The 22,160-nt window shown below is 49.8% G+C and overlaps 1 protein-coding gene across 1 annotated transcript in view; it reads right to left on the bottom strand.

Annotated features, from left to right (window-relative positions):
• Positions 1 to 442: 442 nt before the first annotated feature.
• The window catches only part of CRY2 (cryptochrome circadian regulator 2), a 36,033-nt gene continuing 14,315 nt past the window's right edge, over positions 443 to 22,160 (bottom strand). Inside the window, exons 5-12 of the mRNA XM_010333769.3 lie at positions 21,994 to 22,082; positions 15,159 to 15,299; positions 13,070 to 13,381; positions 12,683 to 12,834; positions 12,355 to 12,557; positions 11,946 to 12,038; positions 10,635 to 10,776; positions 443 to 2,783 (exon numbers count right to left, since the gene is read on the bottom strand). Of these exons, the coding sequence (XP_010332071.1) occupies positions 10,637 to 10,776; positions 11,946 to 12,038; positions 12,355 to 12,557; positions 12,683 to 12,834; positions 13,070 to 13,381; positions 15,159 to 15,299; positions 21,994 to 22,082 (1,130 nt within the window). The 3' untranslated portion in view covers positions 443 to 2,783; positions 10,635 to 10,636. The remainder of the gene's footprint in view (positions 2,784 to 10,634; positions 10,777 to 11,945; positions 12,039 to 12,354; positions 12,558 to 12,682; positions 12,835 to 13,069; positions 13,382 to 15,158; positions 15,300 to 21,993; positions 22,083 to 22,160) is intronic.

Here is a 22,160-nt window from a genome sequence, read left to right as displayed (position 1 = left end):
CTGTGGGCAGATCTCAACTACCTAGTCCCAGCCAGAGAGCCTGCATCCCCTCCTCACCACGGGCTGCAGCTTAAGTGGCTGCATTGAATTAAAGGATGGATTGCGGGCCTGGACCAGGCCCTGCACGAACTGACCCACAGCCTGGAGTTTTAAGTGGGCTGCGAGGCTGGGTGGCACTGCAGGATGGCACTCAGGACCCTCACTCTGGGTCCAGAGTGGTCTGTACTGTTCTGGCCAATTGACCCCCAACTCTTGACCAAGCTCTGGACCAACTTTTGACCAAGCTGTCCTAGTCTGCAATGGTTGCTCCCTTTCCTAAGGAGAAACAGGAGGCTCCTGACTCCCACAGAACCAAGATGGGTTGGCCAATAGCTTCATTCAGGCTCAGCCTTACCAAAACTCTGGTTCCCAGACCTCTCACAAGAATGACGACAGCACAACCTTAGACAGGTCAGACATTTATAAAACAAGTGAATATTCACAAACTGTGGGAGAAACACACCTTCCCAGCAATACAAAATCTCTATAAAAGTGCATTTTCCCTGCAACCATCTCTTCCCCATGCTGGCCCTTGGGTTGGGATTTGGGGCGTTGTTTTGAGGGAGCCCTCAGGGCCACCTGAGCTGGGAGAAGGTGGCATGAAGCCACCGTGGAGCTCTAGGCCACTGGACACACCCTTTCCCACCCTGCTCCTCCTGGCTCCAGAAGTGCACTGCCTGACTCCACTGGCAGGTTGATCTGGGAATGGGCTGGCATGCCAGGGATGGTGAAGTAGGGGTAAGTGGTCCTGCCAACCTGTACCTTAGAGAAGAGAGCCAGCATCAGACAAACAGGAAGAGGAATCATCCTGCTACCTGAAGGTGCTGCTAGTGAATACTGAATCTGCCCTCAGCCTTTGGTCTTCCCACTGTCTCAGATTTGCCCTTCCAGGTTCATTTGACTCTTTCTGGCAATGGCCCCTGATTCTCTTTCCTCTTGGCTGGAACTGAGGGAACAGGGAAGCCCCCAACCTAACGCTCTGAATGCACACCATCATCTGTGCCCTGCTCCCCTCCCACGATGACGGAACATTTCTAGTGAGGGTGACATACATACAACAGTTGGACTCTAAAGGCAGCTCTCTGGCTGAGAAAACCTGAGGATATCTCAGGAAGAAGCCTGTCAATGTGGTGGACAGCTATAGGAGATGGGTCTGGCCCCAGGGTGCTGGTCCAAGGACAGAGAACAGTGAGGAACAGGGCTGGGGCCAAAGGAATTAACAGATCTGAGGCTAGGAAAGGTCACAGGGGAGGTAGAAAGGAAAGGCCCAAAGGCCAGCTTAATGATACATGTGAGGACAAAAATCCAGACAGGAATCAGCCTCATAGCTACACGCGCGCGCGCGCACACACACACACACACACACACACACACACACACACACACACACAGTCTTTGTGGCTCAAGTGCAGGCCACAGGGTAGAAGGAAGACTTGCTCTAGGTGACCACAGTTGTCCTTTCCATTACATCTTTCTCAACACAGGCCTTTGGCAGTGGGAAGGAAGAGGTGGGAAGCACAGGCCACTCCTGGAATGCAAGGCTTGGCTTCTCTGGGTCAAACCTCCCACCTACTGCTCCTGGAAGGGATGGTGTGCTGGGTGTGATCTCTACTGGGTCTTCTGCCAACTGCCCCAGCAGTCCCAATCCCTGAGTCCCTCTGCCTGAGTCCTTGGCGCTCAGTTGCTGGGATCGCTGACATGGCATTCTGAATGCTGACAAGTCCAGGGCAGGCCCTGGAAGCCAACAGAACAAAGACTAGAATAGTTTCCCTGGCTGGGTGTCAGCTGTCCTCACTGGCAGCACTGTGGTGCTTTGGAGTGTGGCCAGAGAAGCCAGGGGGCCTTATGCCACTGGAACCTGGTCTCCTCCTGGTAGAGTGACTGAGTCTGACCCTGGCCCCTCCACAGCTCCCGAGTAAGCTCTGAGACTGGCTCTCGGCTTCTGGGGAAGGAACAATGACAGCTGGGATTCTCTTTCTAACTTTAGGTTCTACATCCTGAAAAGGTAGATGTGCTGCCTTAGGCTCCTATTACAGTACCAGGCATATCCCACACCCAGTCAGGTGTCGCTGTGTACTTCTGTAGGGTGGTGGAAACTTTTTAGATCTGTCTATGGCCTCATGCTCAGTCCCAGATGCCCAAGAAAGGCCCCGGGACTGAGCCCAGTAGCTGAGAAATTTAAAATAAGAAAGTGAGGCCAGGTGGCTATGTCTGGACAGCATCCATCCACTCCAGCCTGCCCAACCTCCAGGTCAGAAAGCAGGAACTCAGCAGGGCTCCGGCTGCCTCCAGAATCCCATGCTTTGGACAGCAGCCAGAACTGCTGCCCTCCTGCTCCACAGTCTGACATGAGGAGGGAGGGAAGGAGGTCTAGGGAGGCAGATGCCAGAATCCTAGCTAGGGTCCACCACTACGATCTGTTCAGACAAGGCAGCTGGCTTTCAGGAACAGGTCTTGGCTGAAAGTCACTGCCACAACCTCTAGCCTTGTGTCTAGAGGCCGGCAAACAGCACTGGCGTGCTACAGGTACTCCTCCAGGCCAGGCAACATTCAGAATCACGAGTGTAAACAGATGCATGCACACGCAAACAGGCATACCACTCCCTCCTCTGCACACGCGCACACACACGCACACATGCTCGCTCTATCTCTGTCCGGTGATCAGCTTCTCTGCAGGTTGTACTCTGCTGCTGCGGTGGCTGCTTGGGCACCCAGGCTTTGCTCACGGAGCAAGGGCTCTGCAGCTGGAAGAGAAAAACAAGTGGAAAAAGAGCATTCAGGAGGCTGCTCAGTTGCCCAGGGACACAAGCTCCTCTGGCTGCTTCTCTGGGGACACTGAGAATGGGAACTGGGAAGAGCTGAAAGAGTGAGCTGAACTGGCCACAGTACCTGAGGACAGGTTGTTGCTGGGATGCCACTGGGATGACTGAACGCTGCCCCTCTGAAGTGCTGATGCAGGACAAGCTCCCCGCTGCAGGCCCTTCACCAAGGGCTGCACGTAGCAGAGGAGGAGAAGGAGAATGAGAAGGAGAAGAAGAAGGAGAAGAGGAGGAGGAGGAGGAGGAGGAGGAGGAGGAGGAGGAGAAGGAGGAGGAGGAGGACAAGGCTATGTGAGAGTCACGTGAAGCCTTGGGGGATACTTGCTCAGATATGACAAGGGCAGCTTCTGAATCAAGGCATAGCAGCTGCTGCCAGAGATGGAGAATCAGGAAAAAATGGCTGGAAGAGAAGCCCGCGGGGACCAGTAATTTTGAAGAGTAAGGCAATGACTGAGTTTAGAATCAGCAGGTGAGCACATTTCCACATATAGATGAAAGCACCCTGGCACAGTGCTGAAGATTGTGGGGGCAGGAGGGAGAGAGAAGACACAAGGATGACTCATTTTAAAGATTTATGATATCTGGAATCTGGGGCAAAGGGAAGAAACAGCTTCATCCCTGATAACAAAGGAAGGACAGGGTGAGCCTGCCACAAAGCTGGGTTGTCTGTTTAAATAGTGCGTCTGAGAGTCTACAGAGACACGCAGCATCCCATTAAAAGTTTGTGCAGTTTAAATGGTGGTGAGGCAGGTAACGAGTAGGCTTACTAAGCCTGCCGTGAGTCAGGGTCTATACACTTGTGCTGTGGCTGAATTCTGTCCCCCACAAAATTCTTATGTTGAAGTCCTAACCCCAGAAGGTGACTGTATTTAGAGACAGGGTCATTAAAGAGGTAATTAAGTTAAATGAGGTCATTAGTATGGGCCCTAATCCAATATAACTGGTGTCCTTATAGGAAGAGGAGATTTAGACCCAGACAGTACAGAGGGAAGAGCATGTGAAGATACAGGGGAAGACGGCTGTTTCTAAGCCACAGAGAGGGGCCTCAGAAGAAAAGAAGCCAACCCTGGCAACATTTTGATCTCAGACTGTAGCCTCTAGAACAGTGAGAGGACACATTTCTGTTGATTAAGCCACCCAGTCTGTGGTACACTGTCATGGCAGCCTGAGCAGACTAACACAACTTGAGATCTCAGTAACCTTGAAGCTTGCCCTCCGTTTTTGTAGAACGAGAAAACAGAAACGAGAGAGGAGAAGAAACCTGCCCAGGACAACAGCATTCATAAGTGGAAGAGCCATGAAAGGAAATCCACATCTGTCTGATTCTCAAATCTGTATTTTTACCAGCAAGTAATCTACATGACAGTACTGCTCATTAAGACTTTTAAAGCCTTAAAATAAATTCAACATGGTGGCATAAAGGCTAATATCCAAAAGATATGTATGTGAATTAAGCTGTTATTAGAAAAGGGAAAATACTCTTAAAGTCAAAGACATTGGAGACAAGGATTCAGTATCACTCTTCTGACACATGTGATGCTTTTAAGGCCACATGCTAAATGTTTTTATTGAAATATACTGATTGTGAGCATACACTCCACACACAGGGCTCTCTCTGGCCCATGTTGTTACACTAAAGAGATGGCTATTTTTCTGAAATAGAAAACTTTCAGGATTGCAGGATATACCATAAAAGGTCCTCCTTACCCAACACTTGCATTTGTTTGTGTATGTTTTATCCACCTTCAGGGATGGGGGAAGTTAAAGGGTACATGAAGATGCCTTAGAATAAGTGCTCTTAATCTGGGGTTCCTGGGCCTTAAGGAGTCCAAGGATGGGCTTCAGGGGCCATCCACGGGGCCTCTGGAGCAGTCTGCACATTCCTCTCTGTGTATGAACTTGTGCAGGTTTCTGGATATGGGTTCCATTCTCCATCAGTCTCTCCAAAGTGGGGAGTAACCCAAACAGAATTTAAGAACCAATGCCTAAGCTTAGAAGACAAGGGGACAGGATGATAAGGTGGATAGAATGATAGCAGTTCAGACCTCTGTTGACTTCAGCACCAGTTACTTTTGGGCAGGCTCATGAAGGGAGCTGGCAGTGTCCTGGGTTCAGAGGCCCTACTGACCCAAGTCCCTCTATGATGGCTTCAAAGCTACCAACACAGAAAATCAAGATTTGGAAGAACCAGCGTGGCCTTGCCTGCAAAGCTAGTCAAAGGCCTGTTCAACTAGTTACTCAAGCTACCTGATCAGCAGATAAATAGTTGGTGCTGTGTGCTTGTCCTCAAGCTAGGGTGTATTTTTCTCCTGTAGAAAAAGGGGTCTGGGGAAATTAAATGAGGTCTTGCAGAAAAATGATGACAGTTGCACTAAAGGGAAGGGAAGAACAGCCAAAGGGAGCCACCAAGGGAAAAGTCAACTCATAAAACATTCACTGAAAAATCAATGTCTTAGTTGGCCAACTCTTTCAACCTGTCATTAATACAAGAAACACAGAGGCAGCTAGAACATAAAGTAGCATAATGACTGCCTCCCTCTGCACCCCAATGTTAGTTAGTATGGCCTCCTGGGTACCTTTGCCCTCACACCCCTTACCATTCTTTAGATGCTATCAAGAACCCAAGTGTGTAAATCTACCAGTCCCTAAGCTCCTCACCCTGGAGGGGGGTACGCACACCTGTAGGCATGAGCTTATGCCGGCAGAGTCCACAACAGCTGAAGGTTTGGAGGAAACTTTGTTTGCAGACTGTCACCGAGGCTCAGTGTTTCTCTCCCTCTCCCCATCATATTGGGCAAGGCACAGTGCCCAAGAGCTTAAGAAAGGCAGAGGGTTTGCTACCTGCTTCTAAGTGAGGGCCAGGGAAGTACAGCTGGGCCTGGACTGGGGAGAGAGCTGAAGCTCTTAGCTCAGTCTCGCTTCTCAGGTCAACCACACCTTTACCCTCTTTACCCTTCCCACAGCATGCAGATTATACAAGAAAGTGGAAGGGACAGCCATCAGTCAACGCCTACTTACCAAGTGCCAGGGAAAGTGCTAGGGGGCATGAGTCTAAACTTCTCATTTTCAGGGCAGGAACTGAGAGTCAGAGAGGTGAGACTACTTCGGTGGAGTCTTGCAAGAGGCAAGTGGCAGGTCTGGGACACAGACACTGGTCTGAGTGTAACACTGGCGGGTCTCGGACACAGACACTGGTCTGAGTGTTAATGCTGGTAGGTCTGGGTCCAGACACTGGTCTGAGTGTAACGCTGGCGGGTCTGGGACCAGACACTGGTCTGAGTGTAACGCAGGGCTCTTTGGCCAATGCCACACTGCCTCCCCTTCCACTGTTTAGCATTTTACCAATTGCTAGTGCCTTTCACCTTACAAGGACAGAGTATACAACTAAACTAGTGTCAAAAAGACATCAGGGAGAATCCAGAAGACAGGTTTTACTCGATTTACCCAGTCAGGCTTACCGCAGGGCCAACAAAAGCTGGCAGGGGAGGGGAAGAGGTGATCCTCGGCCAGGAACCTTTTGTATTCAATGGGGCTTTTCTCCACAGATCACTCTGTACCAGCAGAAGGGCAAATGGAACACGTGAGCTGTTTTCCTCATGGTAAAATAATTGCACCAATGAGAGAAATCTGTACACAATTCGAGGCTAATGGAATCCGGAGCCGTCAGCAGCTTTGGGGATTATGGGGAACCATTAGAAACAATAGCTATTTGGGGGCTGGCTTGTTTTTCAGTTTAGTGAATGCTGTAAAATAAAACTTAATGCAGACACACATCTGGTGTGAATTTGAGGTAAGTGTGGAACCTACTGATTGGAGGCCATGTTTTCCTACCAGATCAGTCTAAATTGTAAGTGACTGTCCACCCTGTACACTGCCACAGGCCTGAGGCATTAGAAAAACCGAATCCAGAACTATAGAGCTCAGAGCTAAAGGAGACCTCAAAAGGCCCAGGATGGGCCAACATGGTGAAACCCCATCTCTACTAAAAATACAAAAATTAGCTGGCATGGTGGCGTGCACCTGTAGTCCAGCTACTCGGGAGGCTGAGGCAGAAGAATTGCTTGAACCCAGGAGGCGGAGATTGCAGCGAGCTGAGATTGTGCCACTGCACTCGAGCCTGGTGCCTGGCAACAAAGCAAGACTCTGTTTCAAAAGAAAAAAAAAAAGCCGGGCGCGGTGGCTCAAGCTTGTAATCCCAGCACTTTGGGAGGCTGAGGCGGGCGGATCACAAGGTCGAGAGATCGAGACCATCCTGGTCAACATAGTGAAACCCCGTCTCTACTAAAAATACAAAACATTAGCTGGGCATGGTAGTGCATGCCTGTAATCCCAGCTACTCAGGAGGCTGAGGCAGGAGAATTGCTTGAACCCAGGAGGCGGAGGTTGCGGTGAGCCGAGATCGTGCCATTGCACTCCAGCCTGGGTGACAAGAGTGAAACTCCGTCTCCAAAAAAAAAAAAAAAAAAAAGGCCCAGGATGTAGCCTTCAGGCTGGTAAAGAACGGCTATTCACATCTTACACCTACAGCATGGCAGAAGAGCTATGGATCCAGCCCAAAGTCACACAGTCAAAAATGACGGAGGAAATGAGGGGGAAAGGGACAAGTCTCCCCCCACACTGCCCACAGGGATACAACTCCACACCAATTTGGGCTACAAAGCCACAGCTCTGTGGTCCACTCAGCTTAGGGTGCTGGCTCTGATCGAAGTAACACCAACATAATCAAAGACACCTGGAGAAGCAGGTGTAAGATGATAATGTGATTCCAACTGCATGGTGCATTTTACATATTCGAAGGCTTTTCACATGTGGTTTTTCAATTTCTTTCCCTGACATGTATGCTCAATGGGTAGGGCAGGTGACAAGATGCTGTTATCACCTTTTCACAGATGAGGATGCCAAGCATCTTTAGGCCCAGGTGCCTCTGGCAGCACATGGTGAGACATGCTGTCCTCTCTTCTCTCAGGATTTCCAAAGAGCACAGGTGTTCCCCGCAGTCTGTCTTGGAGGGAAGTCTGAACCTGCCCATGCCCTCTGACCTCTGGACCCCAACTCCAACCTTCAGTCTAGCCTGGCCCAAATGCCCAATGAGCCACTGTGGAGGGCAAAGTAAACCTCATGAATCAGTCCTTAAAATCCCAGCAGGCTGACAATTTTCTGGACTCCAGGGCAAGAGGCGGGCGCTTACCTCTGCAACCTTGTCATGTCTTCCCTTGGAATCACTGTCAAGCCTCTCGGCTGGCTTTCTCTCCCCGACCTGTTCCTCTGCAGGTCCCAGCCCAATGCCTAATCAGTCCTCCAAAAATACCAATTTGATCATTCCTGTTCCAAAATGTTTCTTCACTCTCAGAGAGTACACCAGCAGACTCAGTAAGTGACTGCCATTTACAACCCTCCATGATCAGACCCAGCTGTAACCTTGTGTTCTTCTACAATGATCATCATAACAATACCTAAAATAGTAACTACTGCTTACCAAGGACTTAGGAGCCACGCACTTGGATAAATGTCTTGCCTATCATGCAGTCACCGTTAGCTGTCTACCAGTATCTCCACTTTCTGGTTAACAGAACCTAAAATTTGTTCAGGAGGCAATGGACCTGGCCCAGAAAACGGATTATGATTGGTTTAAGTCAGTGATTCTCCAAGTATGGTCCCTGGACTAGCAACCCTGATAATACAGAACTGCAACCTCTTCTGTGCCCTGACCTTACTTTCTTACTCTATTTTATTGTTTTTTTCATAGCACTTATGGCCTCTTGAAATTTTAAATATTTGTTTACTGTCTGTCTCCTTCAACCAATACGCACCCAAGGGGGAAGGGACATTGCCAGTCTTGTACACACCATACCCCCAATGCTTGGAATGGTATCTGGCAAACCGTGAGCTCTGGATATGTGTACGGAAGGAGTGCTGTGCCCTTGCTGTCCCTTCTCTTTCCTCTTTGAATCAGGAATAAATGGCCGCAGCTGGGGCTGCCATCCAAGCCCAAACCAGCAACACTATTTCTGGGCCCCTTGTTAGGGCAGAAAAATAAACCCCTATTTGTTTTAGCCACAGTAATTGAGCTTCCTATTATTAGCAGACCCCCCAACTTCTAGTTGACACACAGATTTAATCACTTAATTGCTCCAACAGCAACCTAATTTATAGGTGAGGAAACCGAGTCTCATAGCGGTTAAGTCATTTGTACAAGATCATGTGAACCTTTAGCGTTTTTCTGTCCTGAGTGCCCTGCTCACCGCCTGAATCCAATTCACTTTTCAGGCTCCCTAGTGCAAATGTCTGTGATGTGTTCCCTGCTTGTTCTCCTTCTGATAAGCTTGTACTGTCTGTATCATTTGTCCAGGAATTATAGGTTGTTGCTCCTTTTTATCTAAGCAAACTGTTAAATTCTTGTGGCTGGACATCACATCACATTTTATATGTTTAATGCTCCCCCTTCCTCACCCACCTGCTGGCAACAATTTCATGTTGAATTGGACACCGTGAACTTACTGAACAACCTTGACCCAGACATTTAACCTCTCTGTTCTTTGGTCTTCTCATCTGAAAATCAGAGTGTCAGCCTGGCAAGTTCCAGATTTATAATGCAGGATGAACTTTGCTTAGTATCACAGAGCTAAGAGATAACTGAGAGCGGTAGGTTGCCGGTACTCCCAGGAACAAGACGGCACACACCTGTCTGTCAGCAATGCCTATGTCAAAGAGCCCAGGAAAGGTGAAGGGTGAAGGCGTCAAATGCCCATCTCAGTGAGCACACAAATCCAGACACTCAAACCAGATGGCCCCAGCCTGGCCCTGAAGTAAGAAGGATCTGGAAAAAAGAACCTATCAGCTCCACAGAGAAAAATCACCCTCTAATCTAATGATAAAGACACAGCACATAAGGAGCAGCTTGATGATGACTCAGAGGGGACAGGAATTTACGTTTCCCCGAGAATGGCATAAAAGGCCCTTCCTGCTTTGGGAAAGGAGAAGCCAGTGTTCTGACAACATTCAGGAGGCTTCCAAGATGAGCGCTGCCAGGGAGGTGCACGCAAAGGTGATGACAGACTGGGTCTACCCGTCCTCAGGCAGGGCTGGGCCGAGTGAGACACAGCACAGCCTTCTGTCCAGGCTTCTCAAGGTCAGTGCTGCCCTCCACTGGCTGGCCTGCAGAACACTGCCTGAGGCAGAGCGGGGTTTGGGAGAGCCTGGAGCAGCCTCGGACCCTGCAATGGGCCTTTTCCCCACTGTTTCACACACAGGTCTCAGCTTTCTTTTTGTTGAGTATGAATTACTTTAATAGGTAGAAGTTCCACCCACTACCTCCCCATGCCTCCTATTTTCCCTGAGCTGGCAAAAAAAAAAAAAAAAAAAAAAGAAAAGGGCTTGACTTTTAAACCTCTGATAAAAGTCAGAATGGTGGGATTTCTGAGCTGAAATCCTAAAAGTCATACAGTCCCACCAGATTATTATTATTTTTAGAGATGGAGTCTCACTATGTTGGCCAGGTTAGTCTTTAACTCCTGGCCTTAAGTGATCCTCCCACCTTGGCTTCCCCAAACACTGGGATTACAGGCCCAATGGTAAAAGTCACCCAGGTATCAACCAGAAAGTACTCATTCCTTAAGCCAGGATTGAACCCGGGCTGCCATTGTAAAATGGTAAAGCTACAGATGCTGAGCTACAGCATTTCATCTAGTTTGCTGGGTTTTAACCTTTGGCTGGCAGGACAGTTGCCCTGCCCCCTCCCCTCCTTCCTAAGGTTGACTCTAGGCTGCTGTCACTCACTCTCAGACATCCTTGCTTGGCAGCTCTGGGGTAGGCAACTCTGCCACCCTGGCCCGTTTGCTGAGTTCTTCACCAGGTGGTTCCTCGGCTGCTTCCAGCTTGCGTTTGGGGGATGCTGGGCCACTGGGTAGTGGTCTTGGGCCTGTAGGGAAGTGTGTCAAGGGTCACATAGACTGTGCTTACAGAGGTGTTCCCTGACTGCTCCAATCTCAAGTGACGCAGCAAAATGATCCTACACTGTGCAGTGGCAGCTCGTTAGGGGACATGGAGCACACTCATCAATGGAATGCCAGCATGCTGTGCCCCTGGCCTTGCTTTCAGCAGTGAGTTTTCCTGCAAATGTCTAAGGAGAACATGACTAACCAGGCTTGCTGGTAGCAGGGCCAGCTTTTGGGCCCCAAATGCCACGGGCTGCGTCCAGAGACTGATTTGGCCTGCCTGCTGTCCTTGCTTTGAAGGTGAGGCATTCCCTTGGCAACACTGAATCAGCCTTCCTGAGCAGCAAAGAGCAGGGGCCCCGAGGAGGAGGCATGCTGCCCATGGAGGCAGCCTAGCTGGGAAACTAGAAAAACCCTTGTTCTGCCATCTCATGTTCCTGATCTTCAGCCCCAAGAAGGGAGGAGGCCCAAAATGCAGCGAATCTGTCTAGTCTCTCTCTTTGTGGCCACTGCCCTGTCCGTGCTGCCTCCTCCCTGGGGTCCCTGCACCTGCTCCAGCCTACACTGTCCAATCTCCACCCAGCAGGCTGGGAAGCTTTTTCGGGCCTAAGTCCAATCATGCCCTGCCCTACTGACCATCTTCAGTGCATGAAGGCTGAATCCTAGTCCTCGTCTCGGACATCAGGCCTGCCACATGCTGCTGATGCCTATCTTCTCATCTCATTCCAGCTCTGCACTGAGACATAGCCGCCACGCTGACCTCCCTTTGGTTCCTTGAATTGGCTAAGCTCGGTACTGTTTTTGAGCTTTTCCCTGCTGTTCCCTTTGTCTGGAATGTTACTTTCTCATTGTGTGGCAGGGCTGGCTCCTGCTCATGACATGAGTCTCTGCTTACACAGGTGTTCCCTGACTGCTCCAATCTCAAATGATGCAGAGGAAGCCCTCCTTTCCCAGTCCCTCTATCAAGGCACTCAACTTTCTTTTCCTCCAAAGCACCTGCTATCTGAAATGATTCGACTTGGTTCCTTCACTATCTGATCGCTGCAGGTGGAATGTAAGCTCCATCAGGCAAGGCCTCCTTCTGGCCTCAGTCCTGAATGACTGCAGTGGTGGCACAGGCCACGGAAGGCCACAGGAGCCAGCTGCTTCTCACCTGCACTGCTCATGCTCCCAGCCTGGCTCGAGCTGGGCTCTGCCACAGGGTGACTGAGGTCTTCCACACAGGAAGGGACAGATGCCAGGAGACCTGGGAGAGAGGCAGGGAGTAATCAGAGTGCCGTCTTGCAGGACTGCAGAGGGTTACAGGGCAGGATGAAGCAGGCCGGGGTGCGGAGGGTAGGACCAAGACACTGAGGTTCCATTTCTTCCCACTGCCCCACAGCTACTCAGGGAGGTCCAGTCCATCCCGGCCTGCAGTGTCCCACACCCCAGGAAGGTAGGTCAACTTAGCCTGACAGATAGCACTAGCCTCCCTTTGCAAGTAACTAGACCTCCCCATCTGGCCCCCCTGAGCCTACAGGTGCTGTCTTTCCCTTCAGTGAGCCAGGTGTTTGTCTCCTTACAGAGTCCCCGGTAGCGGGAGAGCTGCTGGTAAATCTGCTTCATTCGTTCAATGTTGAGCCGGCTGGTCTCAGCATGGTTGACGATGGGCCGTGGGTAGTCCACACCGATGATGCACTTGGCTGCCTTCTGAATGGACTCTGGGGCATTCCAGGGCTCATAGATGTATCGAGAGGGGAACCCTTTCAATTTGGGCAGGTATCGCCTGAAATAAGATGCACCACTTGACTCGTCAGCATACCTAGACTCTCCTTCAAAGGGCCCAGGGTATCCCATCCTAGGAGGAGGACACAGCGGTCAGAAGCCAGAGAGCCTGGTCTGCATCCTCACCTGATGTAGTCTCCACTGGGGTCCGTGCGACGGCCGAAGCCCACAGGGCAGTAGCAGTGGAAGAACTGCTGGAAGAAAGCACTGCAGGACAGCCACATCCAGCTGCCTGCGTTCACGCTGAAATCGGCATCCAGGAGCAGCTCATCAAATACCTAAATAGGGGAGGGGATGATCAGCCTCCTTGGAGACCTGCTGCCATGTTTCTTCCCAAGCCACCAAAGTGCCCCCAGGAGCCAAAGCCCTTCCGCTGAAGGCAAGCCACAGAAGATCTGGAGGGGATCTCCTGGACCCAGAAATCCCAACCCATCCCTCAGCCCAGAAGGGGGCTGCCCTTTGCTGGGCCTGACCAGAAGGTACAGGCCAGCTTTTTGCTGAGAGAGCACTCACCCGGACCCCGCTCTCCCAGCTGACCCAGAGGTCCCCGCGGGTCAGGAAGCAGGCCACGGCGTGCCGGGCCAGGTGGTGGATCCAGCCCTCCTGCCTCAGTTGGGTCATGATGGCATCAATCCAAGGGAAGCCTGTCTTGCCCTCGGCCCACTTGGCCAGGGCCTCAGGATTGCGGTCCCAGGGGATCTGGATGCAGATGGGGTTCCCCTCCATGCGGTCAAACCTGGGGTTGTTGGTAGCTGCCGTGTAGAAGAACTCTCGCCATAGGAGTTGCCCAAATAGGGAGAGGGGAGGTGTGCTGTTCCGCTTCACCTGAGGGTAGGGTGACACATGGGTACAAACACTCGCCCAGCTCTTAGCATGACACCTCTCAGGTGTCTTCTACAAAGGAATCTGGGCCCTCCACAGACCCGGCGGCTCAACCTCGGATGTGGAGGAACTATCCCCTAGAAGCGGCACAGCGTGCCTGCAGGTGCAACACGCAGGCCCTGCCTGCACTGTGCCACTGCTCTGAGCAAGAAGAAAGCTACAGAGGGCCGGGCAGTGGGAAGGAACCTCACCACAGGAGTCTGCACTAGGAATCAAATTTCCCAAGGCTGGTCATGTTCCTTGTCCTCAGAGTTCCCTGTTTGGCTCCACCTTTTAGACAGTCAAAAGGAGTTTTCCTATCAGCGCACATGAAAAATGCTGTCTAGATTCAGGTTGAATAAGTTATACACACAGCCTGGATCTGGGACCATAAAGTAATGAAGAAATCAGACCTCCAAGCAAATAATGACTTTCCTAAAGCCACAAGATTACTCACCAGACTGGCAAAGCTACCCCATGCCACAAAATCTCAAAAATGGCAAGGATGCGGAGATAACACTAAAAAAATGTAGACATGACCAGGTGTGGTGGCTCGCACCTGTAATCCCACAACTTTGAGAGGCTGAGGTGGGTAGACTGCTTGAATCCAGGAGTTTGAGAACAGCCTGGGCAATATGGCGAAACACAGTCTCTACAACAAACACAAAAAAATCAGCCAGGTGTGGTGGCATGAGCCTGTAGCCCCAGTTACCTGGGAAGCTGAGGTAGGAGGATCTCCTGAGCCCGAAAGGTTGTGGCTGCAGTGAGCTGTGATCATACCACTGCACTCCAGCATCGGTGACAGAATGAGATCCTGTCTCAAAAACAAACAAACAAACAAACACAAACGCAGACACAACAGCTAGGCATGGTGGCTCACACCTGTAATCCCAGCACTATGGGAGGCTGAGGCAGGAGAATTGCTTGTGCCCAGGAGTTCAAGAACAGCCTGGGCAACATAGCAAGACCCCATTTCCACAAAAAATTTTAGAAATTAGCTTGGGATGGTGGCACACACCTTTGGTTCCAGCTGCTTGAGAGGCTGAGGCAGGGGGATTGCTTGAGCCCAGGAGTCTGAGGTTGCAGTGAACTGTGATCAGGCCACACTAAACTCCAGCCTGGGTAAAAGAGCTAGACTCTATCTCTTAAAAAAACAACAGAAACAAAAAAATCATAGGCACAAGATGATGTGATCACTCTGAATGTTAACTGTGTTGCCCTCTCTCCTTCTGGGGACACTTACACAGGCTTATTTGCTTCTTGTGTGTATAGCACAGCTCTGTGTACAGCCTCTCCAGACCACTCCCTCCATCACTGATGGACAACCGTGCTCCTAGACGTCCCTTCTGAACACTGTGGACACAGCCTGGAGTGGGCAGCTGTGCTCTTCAGCTGCAGACTGGCTCCAGCCTCACCCTCTCCATGCCTCTCACCCAGGGACCTCACCCCCATCCACCAGCTGCCAGAGGATCTGCCACCTCTAGAGTCACACCTGAGGCCTGCTTTCTGCCCTACACAATGGCCTGGGCTTCATTCTGGTGGGCAGTTCACTTGTGCTTGCCCCTGCCCTGTGGGATATCGACTCTTCTCTCCTCCTCTGGACTATCTGCACACTTAGGCCCTTCCAGCGGCCACAGCCCAACCCCCTCCCACCAATGCCTTTTTTCTTAGGGCATCTGACAAGCCCAAAAGGCCTGGCTGCAGGTCTTAGCTACGACTTGGGCAGGTATGTCCCTCTTACCTTTTTATAAAGGTCCCACAGGCGGTAGTAGAAGAGGCGGCAGGAGAGACAACCGAAGCGCAGGTAGGGGCTGAGGCCTGTGGGGCTGGCCAGCAGGGAGTTGGCGTTCATTCGGGGTCTCTCATAGTTGGCAACCCAGGCCTACAGCAGAAAGAGAAGGTGGCAAAAGGAAAGGCCTGGATGTTACAGATGAGAAAATGGAGGCGTTGGATGGTTAAGGAATCTGCCTAAGGTCACAGAACAGCCAGCCATGGAGCCAGCACTGGAACACTGTGCTCGTCCAGCTGATTCTGAGATGGAACCAGCAGATCAAACAGTGATTTCCTTGACTTGCTCTTTAATTTGTGGGGTGATTGTGAACATCTTTTTATATCCCTCAGCTACTTATCTACTAAATAAGAACAAAATTTCCAATCTCCTGCGGATTAAAATGAGATATTAAAGAATTCTGAATGCACTAAATAAACCCTTTTAATTATACAGCAGGAAAAACAGCTTCTACTTTACAGAAAAAAAAAATCTTCTCAGTCCTTTCTCTAGTCACTAGGGGCCCTGAGGCTGTATCACGGACACCAGGGACTTCCACTATTGTTCAGCAGCAGCTGGGAAAGAGGAAATTTCCAATCCATTCCTGGGGACCAACAAGAGTCATTCACTTCTGGAACCATGTGCCATATAATATTACTGGTCGTGTTTTTATCATCATTGGTTACTGGCATAGGACTTTATTTTCCTGACTTGCTATTTCATGCAGTCTCTCATTATCTTTTTTTTTTTTTTTTTTTTTTGAGACAAGGGTTTCACTCTTGTTGCCCAGGCTGGAGTGTAGTGGCATGATCTCAGCTCACTGACACCTCCGCCTCCCAGGTTTAAGTGATTCTCCTGCCTCAGCCTCCCAAGTAGCTGGGATTACAGGCACATGCCACCACATCTGGCTAATTTCTGTACTTTTAGTAGAGATGGGGTTTCGCCATGTTGGCCAGGCTGGTGTCAAACTCCTGACCTCAGGTGATCCACTCGCCTCAGCTTCCCAAAGTGATGGGATTACAGACGTAAGCCACTGTGCCTGGTCTCACTTGATCTTAACAATCATCTGAGGCATCATTTATCACTACCTCCTTTTGAAAACAAGGAAGCTAAGTTCAAAAGGTTCTGTGACTCTGCTGGGGGTTACTGAGATGGTAAGAGACAAGGCTAGGGGTGAACTTGGCTTCTGGCTCCCGGTTCCCTTCTCTTTCCATTACATCTAATAACTATTTACACATTCTTAACTCCCAACATCCTCTCCTCCTCTCTCCATGATGACTGTTTCACAATCTTGATTCTCCTCAGGCCTCCTGCTCCACACTTCCCTAGAAGTGGAAGCCGTCAGGTGGGAAACACCTCTGCTTTCAGCCACTTAAATCTATCAACTCACCTGCACCCACACGGACCCCCCTTCCGTGACCCTGCACAAGGCCAAGGCCTCCACTCGCTCTGGAGCACCCCCTTCCTTATCTTGCATGTTCAACATCTTTCGACAGTCTTGACTCCCAAAACACTGAGAAAATCATCTCGTTTCTCCCCTTTGCACAGACAACGAAATAAAAACAAACGGCTTCCGGCAACCCTGTAGACTTGGGTCCGTCTTCTTCCTTCACAGCTGGCCTCTCTGCATTTCCCCTCCCCCACCTCCAATTTCTGGCCCACTCCATCCTGGCTTCTGCCTTGGCCACCTCCCTCGAGAGTCTCCTGTGACTTCTGTGCCACTGAATCCTGCATCACTTTCGGTCCTTGTATTTGGGGATCTCTCGGCAGCGCTGTACCTGCTGACTGTGCTGTCTTATCCCCTCGATTCCTTGGCCTCTGTGACTCCACGTCTCCTGGTATCTCCCCGCCACCTGGTGTTCTTGGTCTTTCACCAGCTCCACCTCCTCTACCTCTCCCTTGTGGGCCCGGGGCTCTGCCCTAGGTACTCTACACAACTGTTTGCCTCAGCAAGCTCATCCAGGCCCATGGCTCCCAGTTCCACCCCTTTGCAATCACATCCATAGCTCTAGCCCAGGTTGCTCCACCTGGCTGCGTGCTGGAAACCTCTACTTGGCTGCCTCTGAGGCACCTCGAGGGGGATGTGCCCTTTTTTTTAAAGCCACCCTTCCACTGGCCTTCCTACCTCAGATAATACACTGCTATCTACCTCACTGCCCAAGGCACAATCCTAGTCATCACCTGTGCTCCCTCACCAAGTCCTGTCATTCTACTGCCCAAATTATTTCCCAAATCTGTCCTTTTCTTTCCATTCCCTGCTGCCACCAACCTGGTTCAGGCTAACGTCATCATCTAGACTGGACAATTGTTAACAGCCTCCTGCCTGGCCTCCCTGCGTCCACTCCCATCCCCTTCTAACTCATTCTCCATACTGAGACTAGAGTGATGTAAAGATGCCTGTTGCTCAGGATAATGTGCACAGTGGGCTTCCTGTTGCTCTGAGGACAGAGCCCAAATCTTCACGAAGGCTTCTGTGGCTCCCCAGCACCCGGCCTTTCCAGCTCTGTCTCTTGCCCCTAGTCTTTTTTTTTTTTTTTGAGACAGGGTCAGGCTGGAGTGCAGTGGTACAATCTTGGCTCACTGCAACCTCTGCTTCCTGATACCCCTCCTCTTTACACATCTGTTCTCACTGGCCTTTGCCTCTGCATAAGCCGCTGCCTCTGGTCCGTGGCCTGCCTGTCCCCTCGCCTTCACCTGATTAACTTAGACTCTTCCTTTAAGTCGAAACCTCAAGGCCTCCTCCTCAGCAGGTAACCCCTGTGGTTAAGCACCTCTAACAGACACTAGGTATTTTTGCGTGCGTACATCCTTGCTAACCCCCCACCAACCTTTTAAAATATTTTTATTTTAAATGAAACATGGATACAGAAAATCACACAAATATGTGACTTAATGAATTATTCTAAGGCAAATACTCATGCAATGGACCAAAGTTTGGGAAACAGAACTTTGACAGTCACTCCAGGAGTCTATGTGCTCATCCCAGGAATAGTCCCTTCCAGCCCCCCACATAGTAGCCCCTACCTCAGCTTTTATAATAAACACTTTCTGAACTTCTGAAACATTTACTTTTTTTTATTTTGGCAAAACATGTTTGAAAGGAAGGACTTTAACTTTTCACAGTTATTTAATGTGTTTAAGTAGCTTCTTTTTTTCACCTAAATGTGCGATCCTAGGTGTTATAATTTAGTCTTGGCCATTTAACAAACTTATTTCTGTCCTGGTGCAGTGGCTCACACCTGTAATTCCAGCACTTTGGGAGACAAAGTGGGAGGATCACCTGAGGTCAGGAGTTTGAGACCAACCAGGCCAACGTGGTGAAACCCCGTCTCTAAAAAGACAAAAATTAGCCAGGCATGGTGGTGTGTACCTGTAATCTCAGCTACTCAGTTTTCTTTTTTTTTGAGACAGAGTCTCACTCTGTCACCCAGGCTGGAGTGCAGTGGCATCATCTCATTTCACTGCAAACTCCACCTCCCAGGTTCAAGCAATTCTCGTGCCTCAGCCTCCAGAATAGCTGGGATTACAGGCGTGTGCCACCATGCCCGACCAATTTTTGTATTTTTAGTAGAGATGGGGTTTCACTATGTTGGCCAAGCTGATCTCGAACTCCTGACTTTAAGTGTTCCACCTGCCTCGGCCTCCCAAAGTGCTGAGATTCTTTTACTTTTTCTTTTTTTTTGAGACTCTACTCTCTGTCACCCAGGCACGACCTCCTGGGCTTAAGTAATTCTCTCACCTCAGCCTCCCAAGTAGTTGGGACCATGGGCACACACCACCACACCTAGCTAATCTGTTTTTATTTAGAGATGAGAGCTTGCCATGTTGCCCAGGCTGGTCTTGAATTCCTGGGTTCAAAAGATCCTCCTGCCTTGGCCTCCCAAAAAGTGCTGAGATTACAGGTGTGAACCACCATGCCTGGCCTTTTTTGCTGACTGTATACTCACAGTGCTGTTCCACAAGTCCTCTGTTCCTGTATATTACCTGCACATTGGTGGCTGGTACCAGAAACTGGACTGGACTCAGGTCTGGTCCCTTTGGCAAGACTACAGGGGCACATAATGCTTGCCTCCTTGTATGGTGTCAGCAGTCACCAATACATAATGGATCATTACTGAGGGTTACAAAATGGTGGTATTCTAAATTTATCATTCCTTTTTAATAATAATCAGAATATTTTCACAGAGGGAGGCTTGCCCTCATCTACTATTGGGTAACTCAGTGGTAAAGCTCATGTAGCTTCCTCCCCTTTTCAGCAACAGCATCTCATGTTCCTGTGGAGAACCAGACTTCCCTAATTCTGGTCTGAGTGGGTAAAGCAGAGCTAAACCTCCCTTCCAGCTCTGGGTGTGGGCTCACGATGCAAGTCTGGCTAGGGAAAGCAGCCATTCCTACACCTGGCCACAGTCACTGAGTCAGGGGAAGTCACATGACCCAAGCCAGGCCAATGGAAACATGCCTACACCTGGCCATAGTCACTGAGTCAGGGCCAGTCACATGACCCAAGCCAGGCCAATGAAAACACGCCTTGGGACTTTTCCTGAAGCTTCTGGAAAAGAGGCACATACCTTCCTCTATCTAGTATTACTAAACAGACTGAAAATAAGCTGGTGGTGACTGGCTTTACCACTGATCAAGGAAAGCCTGTCTGAGGATGAAATAACAGAGAGGAAAGAGGAGCTGAAAGATGGAGATTGCATTCCTCATAGCATTCTTTGGAACCTAGGGCTGTGCCTGAAGGTTACTGTTGGTTATGTCGCCTAAAAAACCCTTGCCTTTTTCAAAAGCCAGCTTGCAGACAAGAACTGATTGATGTAATCCTCATGCTCTTTGCTCCCGTAACCCTCTGAACCTCTCCCTTTCTAATCCTTAGAACATCTATAATGCCTTGTTTAATGTCCATCATTTCCAGAAGACTGTGTTTCTGGAGACAGACTCCATGCCTAACTTGTTCACAGTCTTTCTAGAAGCTAAAACATCCTGGCATGAGTAGATATTCCCTTCAGATTTGATTTGGAGAACTAAAGGAAGCTAAACATCCTGAAATCAGGATCAACTCCTGCACCTCTAGCACTTTCTGTTCTGCCAGATGTGCAGGACACAGTATTTCCTCTGGCTACCACTGAGTCTGAACCCATCCATGGCACAAGGGCCCTTGGGAGAAGGGGCCCACTGGGGGTTTGTAGAAAAGGAACTCCTGTTGGTGACTTAAGGGGCATCCCTCTACAAAATGTTCTCCAGCTGATAAAAACCACAAGTCATAGCTTTTTTTTCTTTGTGTTACCCAACTTCTATTGCTTTGCACAGGCCATAGCTCTTTACAGGTTTAAGCCTTATTCTACTCCTGCAATCCCATTTGTCGTCTCCACCCTTCTGCCCCTTGGCCCAACCTTTGTCTTCAAACTGGACCCAAGAATCTCTAGGTAAAGCTTCTGATGTGGACAGAGATAGCAGGTCTCATCCTTTCAAGTCTGTGGGGCTTGCTTTTGGCCCAGGCTGATGGTAACGCCTAGGTGGAAACACAGAGGCTGTGGGCCTTCACTGTTGACTGGACACCTCCAGGACTGGAGAACGTCCTTCCCAAGTGGACGTGCCTTGGCCTCCTTGTTCTATTATCATCTATTCCATTATCATCACCTGGCTGCTGGGCAAAATACCTAGCCATCTTAGTAGGTATAGAAAAAGCCGTGATTGGCTGGGCATGGTGGCTCATGCTTGTAATCCCAGCACTTTGGGATGCCAAGGCAGGCTAAGGTTGGGGGTTCGAGACCAGCCTGACCAACATGGAGAAACCACGTGTCTACTAAAGATACAAAATTAGCTAGGCGTGGTGGCGCATTCCTGTTAATCCCAGCTACTTGGGATGCTGAGGCAGGAGAATTGCTTGAACCCAGGAGGCAGAGGTTGCAGTGAGCCAAGATCGTGCCATTGCACTCCGGCCTGAGCAACAAGAGTGAATCTCAGTATCAAAAAAAAAAAAAAAAAAAAAAAAAAAAAAAAAAAAAAGCTGTTATTTTATAAACCAGCTGCAGGGGGCAGGGAACTAGGAGAGGACGGTTCTCAGATATGAGAAACTTCTCTGCTCCTCTAGCTGCAGGGGGATGAGGGCCATGTGACACTGTAGACCTGGGCTTCTTCCCTCCCCAATTCGCACTGCACTGGGAGCTGGGCCATCTGCTCTGTGTCCAAGGAAATGGAAATCAACATGCTGAAAGAGTTCCAGCAAAAGGTGAGGAGACACATCAACACAAAATAATCTTATAGACTTGACTGACCAGATATCCTCTTAGAAGGGGGAGCCTTCCCACAGATGAAAGACAAGCAATCCAGCATAGCTTTAGAATAACATAGAACAAGGTTTTACTAGTAAAAGGTGAGCATCCCTAATTCAAGAATCTAAAATCTGAAACACTTTTGGTCCCAAGCACTTTGGATAAGGGATACTCGACCTGGAATTACTAACTCTGTGACCTCAGGCAAGTTACTTAATCTCTCTAAGCCTCAATTTTGCAATCTGTAGAATGAACAGCTTAATACCTACCTTGTAGGGCTGTTGGAAAGATTAAAAGAAATGCCAGCAGTGCTTAACCCGGAAATGCTGAGCCTAGTGACCAGCACATGGTAAGTACTCGCTAAATGGTAGCTGCTATTAGTGTTGCTGTGGTTAACGGCCATCAGGAGGAGTGGAGGATTTTTCATTTTCCAACCAGTGTGAGCCAAGAGGCACTAAAGGACATGAACATGACCTGTATCCCCCACTGTGTGGATATCCGTATCTGCCGCTCTGTGTCTCAGAAATGGCCCATACCTTCCGTTCCAAGTGCTTATCAAGGCGGGCCAGAGCTTCTGTCTCTCCTCCCTGCCAGACAGCTGGACCGAGTCCTTCAGTGGGGAATCCTGAAGAGAAGGAAGGGTCACAGACAGGAGGTTAGACCATTTCAGGGATAGCCTGGCAAGTCTCGACACACTGATCTG

This window comes from Saimiri boliviensis, chromosome 6 (genome assembly GCF_048565385.1).
Source record: "Saimiri boliviensis isolate mSaiBol1 chromosome 6, mSaiBol1.pri, whole genome shotgun sequence".
In the NCBI taxonomy this organism is placed as follows: Eukaryota; Metazoa; Chordata; class Mammalia; order Primates; family Cebidae; genus Saimiri; species Saimiri boliviensis.
The sequence above is the reverse complement of the archived record's forward strand: the minus strand, read 5'-3'. Positions and strand labels throughout refer to the sequence as shown.